This window comes from Crotalus tigris, unplaced genomic scaffold (genome assembly GCF_016545835.1).
Source record: "Crotalus tigris isolate CLP2741 ecotype Arizona unplaced genomic scaffold, ASM1654583v1 scf7180000017666.379230911805:20528666, whole genome shotgun sequence".
In the NCBI taxonomy this organism is placed as follows: domain Eukaryota; kingdom Metazoa; phylum Chordata; class Lepidosauria; order Squamata; family Viperidae; genus Crotalus; species Crotalus tigris.
This window is the reverse complement of record NW_024096552.1, coordinates 4,764,795-4,777,500: the sequence shown is the minus strand read 5'-3', so window position 1 is coordinate 4,777,500 and position 12,706 is coordinate 4,764,795. Positions and strand designations below refer to the sequence as shown.

Here is a 12,706-nt window from a genome sequence, read left to right as displayed (position 1 = left end):
ATGAAGAACTGTTGCAGGAATTGGGTACGGCCAGTCTAAAGAAAAGAAGAACTAGGAGGGACATGATAGCAGTATTCCAGTATTTGAAGGTCTACCACAAAGAAGGAGGGGGTCAACTTATTTTCCAAAGCTCCAGAGGGAAGGACAAGAAGCAATGGATAGAAATTAATCAAGGAGAGAAGCAACTTGGAATTAAGGAGAAACTTCCTGACAGTGAGGACAATTAACCAGTGGAACAGCTTGCCTCCAGAAGTTGTGAGTGGTCCATCACTGGAGGCTTTTGAGAAGAGACTGGACAATCACTTGTCTGGAATGGTATAGGTTCTCCTGCTTGAGTAGGGGGCTAGACTAGAAGACCTCCAAGGTCCCTTCCAGTTCTATTCTGAAACTGAATTTGAGACACTTTTGCCACATAAGGTTTGACTTGGGTTCCCCCCCCCCATGGAAAGTGTGAATTACCAAGTGTGTTTTACGTACAGATAGTCTTCAGCTTACAACCGTTGGTTTAGTGACTGTTCAAAGTTACAATGGCACTGGAAAAAAAAAACTGACTTATGGACATTTTTCACCCTTACAACCATCGCTGCATTTCGTGGGCCACATGACAAAATCTGGACACTTGGCAGCTGGTTCATATTTATGATGGTTGCAATGTCCCCGAGTTGTGTGATCACCTTTTTTGACCTTCTGATAAGCAAAGTCAATAGAGCAGCCCAGTGATGGCAAACCTATGGTATGGGTGCCAGAGGTGGCACTCAGAGTCCTCTCTGTGGGCACGCGTGCCGTCGCCCCAGTCCTAGGCCTTCAGCTGGGTTTTATAAAACCTTTTCGCTTTAGGCCCCCGCTGCCATGTGCAAAAAAAAAAAAGTTCAATCAATCTCAACTTTGCGCGGGAAAAAAAAGATCTTGCAAAGTTGGAATTGATTGATTGAACTTTTTAGTCCCACCCAGTCTGCCGTTACCACTGCAGCCGTGCCCAGCCAATGGGCCACACTCAGCCAGTGGGCCACATCCACCCGGCACCCAACGATGCATAAGTGGGTTTTGGGTTGCAGTTTGGGCACTCAGTCTCTAAAAGGTTTGCCATCATTGGAGCAGCCAGATTCACATTACAACTGCTACTAACAACGGCAGTGAGTCACTTAACAACTGTGGCAATCAAGGCTATAAAAATGGGGGAAAGCTCTCTTAACTGTCTCACTCAGCAAAGGAAATTTTGGACTCCACTGTGGTCATAGAATGAGAACTACCTGTAGTGAATATGTTAAAACGATGCCTCCCCCCAACACCCCCTGGCCACAACTGGTGGATTTTAGGCCAGTCCTTCCCTTTCAGCCCCACAGCCAATGTGGGATAGCAGTGAAATGCTGGATTAGACTCAGACCAGCTTCTAGTCTACCCTCAGTCTTTCTGCCTACCCCACAGGGGTGTCGTCAAAAGGAAATAAGATTCCCATGTAACCTGGCTTGAGTTCCTGAGGGAAAAGTCAGATATAGTTCCCCTTGCTGGCTGGGGCATTCTGGGAGTTGAAGTCCGCCCATCTTAAAATGGCCAAGGTTGAGAAATACCAGATTACACCTCTGTGGACTGTTTTGTTGAGCAGATCCCAGTCAGTTTCAGGCTGAATACAGGTAATCCTCGACATACAACAGTTCGTTCAGTGATTGTTCGAAGTTACAAGGCCCCTGAAAAAAGTGACTTACTACCGTTTTTCATACTTAAGGACCGTTGCAGCATCCCCATGTGGCCGTTGCTGTGTCCCGAAGTCCTGTGATCACATTTTGTAATCTTCTGACAGGCAAAGCCAATGAGGGAAGCCAAATTCACTTAACAGCCTTATGGCTAACTGAAGAGCTGCATCAATTCACTTAACAACGGTGGGAAGAGAGATTGTAAGATGGGGCGAAATTCACTTAACAAATATCTCCCTTAGCAACAGAAATTTTGAGCTCAATTGGGGTCGTACGTCGAGGACTACCTATATTGGCTGGAAACCTCAAGGCTGACTCTACGAATGGCTTAATTTCTGCCATTAGTCATTGCAATGAGGCAGCAACTTCTGACGGAAGGTCTCTTTTCACAGGACGGGCTATTTTGGGAAACTGGGTTGTGTTTCTGTACTGCCTGTTTACTTGCGGCCAAATGTTCGTTGCATAATTCATGGAAACAGAATTGGACAAGACCTCAGAAGTAACAGAATAACAGAGTTGGAAGGGACCTTGGAGGTCATCTAGTCCAACCCCCTGCTCAGGCAGGAAACACTATACCATTTCAGACAAATGGCTGTCCAGTCTCTTAAAGATTTCCAGTGTTGGAGCATTCACCGGTTGTTCCACTGATTAATTGTTCTGTCAGCAAATTTCTCCTTAGTTCTATTTTACGTCTCTCCTTGATTAGTTTCCATCCGTTGCTTCTTGCCCTGCCCTCAGGTGCCTTGGAGAATAGCTTGACTCCCTCTTCTTTGTGGCAGCCCCTGAGATATTGGAACACTGCTATCATGTCCCCCCTCGACCTTCTCTTCATTAGACTAGACCAGTGGTTCTCAACCTTTTTAATGCCGCGACCCCCAACCGGTCATAAGTCGAGGACTACTCAACTGGTGCAAGCAACCGTTTTGCAAGAATGGGACCTTTTGGCAGGCTCAGCAGGGGCATAAGATAGCCTGGACAATTCCTATTGCTTTTGAAAGCCAATAGAATTAGACTCTATTCAAGAGAGTCCTATCTTTGTGCTTTCAAACACAATAGAAAAAAGGGAGTGCACAGCTAAGGAATAGGGGGGGAAAATGGCGCACTGTGTTGTTTGGCGACCCCCGTTGAAATGTCGGTTCGACCCAAATGGGGTCCCGACCCATAGTTGAGAACCCTGTCTAGACATACCCAATTCCAGCACCGTTCCTTATATGTTTTAGCCTCCAGTCCCCTAATCATCTTTGTTGCTCTTCTCTGTACTCTTTCTAGAGTCTCAACATCTTTTTTACATTGTGGTGACCAAAACTGGATGCAGTATTCCAAGTGTGGCCTTACCAAGGCATTGTAAAGTGGTATTCATACTTCACGTGATCTTGATTCTATCCCTCTGTTAATGCAGCCTAGCACTGTGTTGGCTTTTTTGGCAGCTGCAGCACACTGCTGGCTCATATTTAAGTGATTGTCCACTAGGACTCCGAGATTCCTCTCACAGTTACTACTATTGAGCCAGGTACCCACTCACCCAGGCCAGTCCCCTGCTTGGTGCAGAATCTACTGAAACATGTCAGACAATTGCTATCCGGACCTCCAGTGAAAGAGGCCATACCCCATCACAAGCAACTGATTCTGCTGCTTGATAATTCCATATCTCGGGACATTCTTCCCCCCAAAAAACCTAAGCTTAATGTGTTCCTCAGGGGTTTCAACCATTTGTTCTGTCCTCCATTTGACCTCTTCAAGTACGTGAAGTCTGCTACAGTATGTCCCTTCAGTCTTCTCTTCTGTGGAGTATCATACAAGGAGTCCTTGATTTATGACCCCCATTAAGCCCCAAATGTCTGTTGCTATGCGAGACAGTTGTTAAGTGAATTTTGCCCCATTTTACGACCTTTCCTGCCACAGTTGTAAAACAAACTGCAGTGGTTGAGTTAGTAACACAGTTGTTGAGTGAATCTGGTTTCCTTATTGGCCAAGAGCCCGCAATGCAACTGTGGAGCATGGCAACAAACTATAGCACATATAGTTCAAGAATATCCCCTCAGGAAATTTCAAGGCATCTGTGATGATCTCACCTCAGCTACACCAGAAGCAGTTAGATCAGGGGTCTTCAAACTTGGCCCTTTTATGACTTGGGGTTTTCAACTCCCAGAATTCCTCAGCTAGGGACGCTAGCTGAGGAATTCTGGGAGTTGAAGTCCACAAGTCATAAAAGGGCCAAGTTTGAAGACCCTGAGCTAGATGGTTAGTTTCCTTATAACATCTATCCCATTGCAGTTCTGTAGCCCCATATTTTGATTCTTATCTTAATTTGACACTTTTATTGATGCTTTAATTAAACTACATTTATATATCAAAGATTGCATGATCTCTATAAATGCCATACACCGCATAAATAAATAAAAATGGACTTTGCTTGTCAGAAGGTTCCAATCGGTGACAACATGACCCCGGTGCACTGCAACCGTCATAAATATGAGTCAGTTGCCAAGCATCTGAATTTTGATCACTTGACCGTGAGGGATGCCACAATGGTTGGAAGTGTGAAAAATGGTCATAGGTCACTTTTTTCATTGCCATTGTAACTTCGAATAGTTACTAAACTAATGGTTTAGATTCACTTTACAACTGTTGTTGCTAACTGAACAACTGCAGTGATTCAGTTAAAGGTGGCAAGATGGGTCGCCAAAAGTGGAGCCCAAAATGGAGTTGCTTAACAACTGTCTCGGCAACACAAATTGTGGGCTCAGTTGCGGTCGTAAATCGAGGACTACCTGTCGCTATAATGGTCTGTGAGAATGACCTTGGGAGACTAGTGGAAGAAAGCTGCGGCCTAGTCCGGCAGCCCCCAATCTTTCAGGCACCAGGGACCGGTTCTGTGGAGAGAAGGTTCGTGTGCTGCCTGCATCCCTTAGATCGGGGGTCGCCAACCCCCGGTCCGTGGCATGCCAGCAACCGGTGTGCAGAAAAAGCAAAGCCCCATCCGTAGGATGCAGGCAACACGCAAAACCACACACTCTCCAGTCTGTGGAAAAACCTTTCTGCGTGAACCCTGTCCCTGGTGCCCACATGGTTGGGGAGCTCTGCCTTAGATGGGGCTTCGCTTGTTTGTGTGGCCCGGTCTCTGGCATGCCATGGGCTGGTGCCAGTCCACGGACTGGGGGTTGGGCACCCCTGGCCTAGTCGATGGTCTGATAAATGCAAGCTGAGTCTGAAGGAAGAGCGAGGATGGAGAAAAGTATCCCAGAAGGGGCCGTCTCTGGTTTTCACAAGAGTAAAAGGAAGGGAGGGGAGAGAGCTTGCAAGACTGTGTCACTGTAACCCAGTGTTTCTCAACCTTGACCATTTAAAGGCATGTGGACTTCAACTCCCAGAATTCCACAGCCAGCATTGCTGGCTGTGGAATTCTGGGAGTTGAAGTCCACATGCCTTAAAATGGTCAAGGTTGAGAAACACTGCTGTAACCTTACAATAAGGGTGGCGTTAGTACTCATGGTTGGCGGTTCTTGACTGGACTACCTCGAGCGGCTGACGGGACCCACTCCCAAAACACCCTTTTCTCACGGGACTCTTTGCTTAACCCTTGTGCGTCTTCATGCGAAGCCAGAGATCTTCGATGGAAGGAACTCAGTTCTTCCTGTCCTTGGGCTCCCTTTGCAGGTTCGGGTCTGGGTGTTCCCCGAGGGTACCAGGAATCACAACGGCTCCATGCTGCCCTTCAAACGGGGCGCCTTCCACTTGGCGGTGCAAACCCAGGTAAGGGGTGCCCTGTGGACTCACCTTTTCTCCCCCTCCCCCAAAAGGATGGCTGGCAGCAAGGCTAAAATATTGGGGGGGGGGTTGGGCTTCATTGCTATTGGAGCCCATGATATGAACCAGACTATCCCACGGAGCCTTTTGGACTGTTATATATTATGCCAACACAACCACTGTGTTTGATTATCTTGTATTTGGTTTAACCCAGTGGTTCCTAACCTTTTTTGAACGAATCGCCCCCTTGAGCCAATGAGGAAGTTGTCATCGCCCCCCTCCCCCAACATAACCTCTCAATCACAACATGGGAAATAATTCTTCAATTTATGCAAACACTTTTTTTGTTTTCTTTAAAATTGTTCATCAGGACATATCGATGCAAATAATTTATTTCCAGTCTTTCCCCTGTATTCTGGCTAATGGTGCGCCACTTTATGGGTAGAGGCTGCTGCACAACACGCATGAAGATAAACGATGCGTCTTCACATATGTACGGCGTTCTGTACTGAAGCTAGCTGGAGGAACATTTGAAAACACAATTCAATCCACTAATAGCGAGCGATCTGATGTTTTTGTACGACAGATATACAGCCATTCACTGTATGAAAAAGTCTCAAGTGTCCCCAAAACTTCTCGCTCCATCGCCCCCATATCGCCCCCTGTTCGTTCCATCGCCCCCCTGAAAAATGAAATCGCCCCCTGGGGGGCAATATCGCCCAGGTTAAGAACCACTGGTTTAACCCAGTTAGGCCTCTCCTGTGGCCCGACCATTGCACTGATTATCCTGGTTAGTCAGGCTTTTGCAAGCTCAGAGCAGGAACTGAGGGTTTAGATAACCGCGACTCTTCTATGTCTATGTGTGTGGTGTGTGAGTGTGTGACTTTGCAACAAGGTGGAAATTTGTCTTCATTTGGGGGGGGGGTCCTACAGAGAAGAACGTCCCTGCCATTAGAAGCCCACCAGAGAAATGGTTTTTGAAATATGCTTTAGCCGTGCCCCACACATTTTGAAGCAATGTTTCTTCTTTCTTGTTTATTTTGAAGAAAAATTCCATTTCCTTTGTCGCTCGTTGTAAGAATTCTTTTTCTTTCCATATAGATTTATTCAAGGACCATCTTGATTTTTTTCTTAGTTCCTTTCCTGTTAAATTTAAAGATGGAGGAAGAACAAGTAAAATAAATGGTTTTTGAAATTCTTAGCGTGGGGAGAATTTTAATCATCATTGTAAAAAAAAAAAAAATTACCCTGAATGCAAACTTAAGTTCTCCAGAGCTGAAATTCCCAGATGAGCTGAAAAGGGAGTAGATACTTCCTAAAAGACAGTGGCAGACGGTAGCAGATGACAACACAGAGTAAAAAAGCCTTACTGTTACCTAGGAAAGGAGGGTTTTCGCACCCTACATTCTTCCCGTTTTTATCAGAGCTAAAATAAATTGGATGAAGCAGATTTGCGAAGCGTTTGACACTCCTGTGTGGTACCGACAGAAGAGAATATTTGTAACTCAGAGTTGGAACTGTGATGCTCTCTGAGCTTGACTGTTTGCTTGCAGACCATTTCATTTCATTCAAGGAGTCCAAAGCAGATTTGTTTGATCTGATAATGCTTGTTTAAAATTAAAAAACAACTGCGCGTAATATAAAAGAGAGTTTTGCTTTCAATTAGATACAGAATGAAGAAAAAAAGCTCTGTCTCCACCGCCTTCCTTTAAAAAAACAAAAATACAGGAACTTAAGCATTGTTTTGTTTTTTTTAAACAGTTGCATCACACCCCGAGATCTATTGAAATAACCTGTGTTACAAATGTGTTTACAGCTGAGCAATAAAACAAGCGGCTTGAACCCTGTGCAAAATGGGTAGGCAGAGACAATGTCTTTAGAAATATTTTCCTGGATGCGCATTAAAAATACAAAGTGATTTGGAGGTGGTTTTCCGCCTTTAATGGCAGCTGGCGGTGGCTAGACCCAGCCCAGCCTCTGTTTCAGGGGCAAAAAGGTTGACATATATTGAGCAATTTCCAGCAGCTTACCGCCCTCTCTGTTTACTTTCTTCTCTCTTCTCACAAGGTTCCTCTCATCCCTGTTGTAATCTCATCGTATAGAGATTTCTACAGTAAGAAGGATAGGCGTTTCACTACAGGTAATTCCATTTCTAATTTCTTGTTTGTTCATTCGTTTGTGGGGAGCAGAAAGACCTCCCACTGATACCAATGAACCTGGGCTATTTTCTGGTACTTTCCATCGTGGCTTTTACCCCAATGTTATCATACCCACAGGCATAATGGAGACTACACAGGTAGTCCTCGGCTTAATGATCACAGTTGAGCCCAGAATTTCTCTAGAACAGGGGTTCTCAACCTGTGGGTCGGGACCCCATTTGGGGTCGAACGACCATTTCACGGGGGTCGCCAAACAACGCAGTCTGCCATTTTTCCCCCTTTTCCTTAGCTGTGCTACTCCCTTTTATTCTATTGGCTTTTGAAAGCCAATAGAATAGACTCTCTTGAATAAAGTCTAATTCTATTGGCTTTCAAAATGTCCAGGCTGTCTCTGCCCTGCTGAGCCCGCCAAAAGTCCCATTCTGCAAACGGTGCTGCACCAGTTGAGTAGTCCTCGACTTACGACCGGTTGAGTAGTCCTCGACTTACGACCGGTTGGGGGTCGCGGCATTAAAAAGGTTGAGAACCACTGCTCTAGAAAGAGAAGGCGATTCAGTGAAGCTTAAAACAAAATAATAATGAAGATTTATTTGGACTGTCTGTGACCTTTCTAATCCAGCTGCTTCTCAAGGATTCCAGGAAACCTTTAAAAATAATCTAAATGTGACAAGTAAAAAAAACCAAACTTGGTCAGTTAACAATTCGGTTTGTCAAAAGAGAGAGGTAGTCCTCAGTTTGCAATCACAATTGAGCCCCAAATTTCTGTTGCTTAAGCGAGTCTTTGTTAAGTGAGTTTTGCCCCGTTTTACAACCTTTCTTGCCAAGGTCGTTAAGCGAATTGCTGCAGTAGTTAAGTTAGTAACAGGGTTAGGTGAATCTGGCTCCCCCATTGGCTTTGCTTGTCAGGAGGCTGCAAAAGGGGATCACATGACCCCTCCAGGTCACTGCAGCCGTCATAAATATGAGTCGGTTGTCAAGTGTCCAAATTTTGATCAGGTGACCATGCTGCGGTAGTCATAAGTGTGAAAAACAGTCATAAGTTGCTTTTTTTATAATAATAATAGTAGTAAAGTTGGAAGGGACCTTGGAGATCATCTAGTCCAACCCCCTGCTCAGGCAGGAAACCCTACACCATTTCGGACAAATGGCTGTCCAGTCTCTTCTTAAAAACTTCCAGTGTTGGAGCATTTACTGCTTCTGGAGGCAGGCTGTTCCACTGGTTGATTGTTCTAACTTTCAGGAAATTTCTCCTTAGTTCTAGGTCGCTTCTCTCCTTGATTAGTTTCCACCTGTTGCTTCTTGTCCTGCCTTCAGGCGCTTTGGAGAATAGCTTGACTCCCTCTTCTTTGTTGCAGCCCCTGAGATATTGGAATACTGCTATCATGTCCCCCCTTGTCCTTCTCTTCGTTAAACTAGACATACCCAATTCTAGCAACCGTTCCTTATATGTAACTTCGAATGGTGATTAAATGAGTGGTTGTAAGTCAAGGACTATAACAGAGGTGGAGAACTATGGCCCCGTTATGATTTGGGACTTCCTGGCTCAGGAATTCTGGGAATTAAAAGTCCCAAGTCATAATGGGAGCATAGGTCTCCCCCACTGATGTAGTCCTTGACTTACAACCATTTGTTTAATCACCATTCAAAGTTACAATGACAGGAATTCTGGGAATTGAAGTTCACAAGTCACAATGGGGCCATAGTTCTCCACCCGTGGACTACATGTCCCTCTTTACGGATTTGCTGAAGTGGGAAATGCCTTCGCTTACACTCTGGTGGGGCCTTCTAGTTACCTTGCTTTTTTCAAAAGCCCTGTCTTTTTCTCCTCACGTAGGACGCTGCATTGTCCAGATCTTGTCCTCCGTGCCCACAAAGGGGCTGCGAGCCGACGACGTGCCGGCCCTGACGGATCGGGTGCGCCAAGCCATGTTGGTCGCTTTTGAGGGGCTTTCCGCAGAGCTGGGTTCCCCGCAGTGACCTCCACCGCCGCTTCCCCCCAAGGTCTGGCCCAGGAGCACTGCGGGGTGCGACTGGGAGGAGCTGGCACCCACAGGCCATCAACCTGAAGATAACGGGACCAAGACAGAAGAGGGCAGCGCTCGGAGGGGAGGGGGGGAAGAGGACTCGGAACCGGTTCTGGCAGAGGAGTGATGGGCACGGCACCTTGCAGCAAAGGAGGGGGGCTTGACATGGGTGGGGAGGGGGCTGGCTTCAGCCGCATGTGCAAGGAGACCTGGGAGTGGAGTTGATCCCAGCCACCCTCATTGCCCTCTTCACTTCTGGACCAGTGTTCTGACTCCCCCGGTAGATGGTACAATCCTATCCCAGCCTCCGTCTCCTCCTTGCTCCCCCCCCCCCGTTTTGTTCATGTGGACTGTTCCATTTAAGTTTCTTGGACTTGGCCAGTGCGTGCTCCCCATTCCGGGAAGTTTTTTTTCCGGACTGAACCACGGACCCCACAGCAACTGAGCCACCCCTGGGAGCCTGCAGAGGGAGCCACGGACCAGGTTTACCCTGGCTTGTTTCGAGGACCACCAGGGGAATTTTGGTGAATTTCAAACTCAGAGCAATGCCGTGGGCTGGCGATGCCCCAGCTGTTGGTGGGGCCTCTGTGTGCTGAGAACTCTGGACCCGCCATCTCCTGGGGAAGGAGAAAGAGAGAAGGAGCCACTCCGGGGAGGAAATGCTAACCAACCCATCAGAACAATAGCAAAGGGCCTGGGCTGCTCAGCCTGACTCAGTCCCAATCATGGACCGGACTATTTCCTTCCAGGGAGGGGAAGGGAAGGAGAAAGGAAGGGGCATCTCCCTCCAAAGGGATCTTCTAGGAGACAAAGTAGAGTGAGATCCACTTGGTTGTTTGTGGGTTTGGGTGGAAAGATGTAGAGGGGAGGAAAAAGGATGGATTTGGGTGGGGAACGGGCAGAGAGCAGGATGTGGGGACTCCGGTTGCTTGCCTGCCATGCTTGGAAGGGCTGTTTCCCCCCCCCCCTTCAGTGTTGGGAGAACACCTTAAACCCTCCTCTCCAAGGGAAATCCGGAGAGCTGGATCAGTTCGCCAGATGGAAAGTTGCAAGGAAGGGGAGCTGGCATCCGTCTCCTCTCTGAGTCCCAATGGAAAGGGCAGGAAGCCTTGAGTGGGGAGGGGAGGGGAAGGGCAGGGTGAGCAGGCAGGGCTTGTCCCCAGGCCAAATTAAGCAGCGAGGGTTGCAAAAAGCAGGGGGGGGGTTCCGGCCTCAGGCAGGGGCCTCTGGGCCAGGTATTATGGGATGGGATGGAATTAACACGGAGGGGGGGTGCCTCCTGCATATCTGATAAAGCTTGAGGGGGGGCATTGGCATCCTGAGAGCAAGTGGGGAGGGTGTTTGCGACGTCGAGGAGGAGAGGAAACCAGGAAGAAGAGGAAATTGTTGCCCCTTCCGGACGAGAGATAAAGAGGTACTGAATCAGGGACGGCTAGACTGATTTTGTGGGTGGGTGGTGAGCTTTGCAGTTCCTTGAAATATTCCGTGTACTACTCTTCTGCCTTCGGATTTTCCATGATGGTTTGTGTCCTCTCTCTCGGATGGTGGGTGAGCCCAGGGGGGCTTTCTTTCCAGACGCCCCTTCTTGGGGGAGGAGAAAAAAAGTTTCCATCTGGGGAGGGGAGGGCTGAAGAGTGAAGAGATGTTATCAAGTCCGTGTTCCCAAGACCTTCCTGCTTTTAATAAAAACCCTCGAAAATTAATACCCCCTCACACGTGCTCGTCTTTTCCTCAGTCTTTGTAGCTGATTGGCAAGGTGTGTGTTTGTGTGTCCACTATCACGTCTGCCCTGTCAGGAGCTCTTTAGACTCGCAGGGGTTCTCAACCTTGGCAACTTTAAGACTTGTGGACTTCAACTCCCAGCAAAGCTGGCTGAGGATTTCTGGGAGTTGAAGTCCACAAGTCTTAAAAAGTTGCCAAGGTTGAGAACCCCTGCTTAGAAGTCTTGTAAATGTCAAATCCCAGAATTCCCCAGCCAGGGAATTCTGGGAGTTGAAGTCCACAGGACTTATTATTTACAATGTTTTTTTTATCTCAAAACTGGTGTGTACTTCCAGTTTCTGGCCAAAAATAAAAATAAAATTCCTCCCTGGTGAACAATGAGCTTGTTTTAACAACCGCAGTGTTCGCTTAACGACTGCTGCATTTCCGTTTAATTGTCAAAAACAAGGTCATGAAATTGGGTGTGGTCACATGATAACCTCCTTAACGACCATCACAACTTAACAATCGTAATTGCAAGCTCAATTGCAGTTGCAGTCAGACACAATTTAGTACAATAAAATTAAATTAAGTTTTGGGAACAGATAGCAAACTACAATAAATCAGACGTGTGTGTGTGTTTTTCTTGGGATGATCCGATGATACAGGGGCACTTGCAGTTGGTCAATCCATAACTTGGAATGTTCCAAACAAGTTATTTTGAAGAAAGGTATGATTTGGATTCAACAGATCTAAGGCTTCCTGAGATTTTGTCCTAATTGAAGGTGATCTTTTTCCACTAGATTCCTTTTGTTGAGGTGGAAAAAACATCCCTGCCCAAGAGCAGTATAGCTAGTATAACTAAATCTGTGATTTGAGGACCATTGATGATCCATGAAAAGACATTGCAAATGGTCCTAGGGTGAGCACTAAAATAAAAAAGATGAATGAAAGAGGCCAAAATCTCACAAGACCTTTCCACAATTGCCAGATTTTGGTTGGAACACTAAAACCTCTTGAGATGTGATGATCCTACCAGATTCAGTCATTACATTTAGAAAAAAAATACTAATTTTAGAGTCCTGTTTTGTTTCCTCAGCGTCAGCATATCGCCCTCAACAATCTGGGTCCTCATTTTACCGACCTTGGAAGGATGGAAGGCTGAGTCAACCTTGAGCTGGTCAGGATCGAACTGCTGGTAGTCGTGGGAGTTAGCCTGCAATACTGCATTCTAACCACTATGCCACCTTTGTAATGTAAATATAGAAAATTTGGGAACTGCTTGAGTATATCATAACTCATAGTTTGCAAACTATAGTGAAAAAGCCCAAATCAAGTAAATTTCATGAGATTTTAAGATAGCCAGGGCATTATGCACTTGATT

At 46.5% G+C, this 12,706-nt stretch overlaps 1 protein-coding gene across 2 annotated transcripts in view; it reads left to right on the top strand.

Annotated features, from left to right (window-relative positions):
- Window positions 1–11,331, top strand: part of AGPAT1 (1-acylglycerol-3-phosphate O-acyltransferase 1) — a 51,554-nt gene extending 40,223 nt beyond the window's left edge. For both annotated transcript variants that reach the window (XM_039336577.1, XM_039336576.1), the window contains 3 exons: window positions 5,349–5,444; window positions 7,506–7,578; window positions 9,432–11,331. In XM_039336577.1, coding sequence (XP_039192511.1) covers window positions 5,349–5,444; window positions 7,506–7,578; window positions 9,432–9,574 — 312 coding nt within the window. In that variant the 3' untranslated portion in view covers window positions 9,575–11,331. The remainder of the gene's footprint in view (window positions 1–5,348; window positions 5,445–7,505; window positions 7,579–9,431) is intronic.
- Window positions 11,332–12,706: the final 1,375 nt, after the last annotated feature.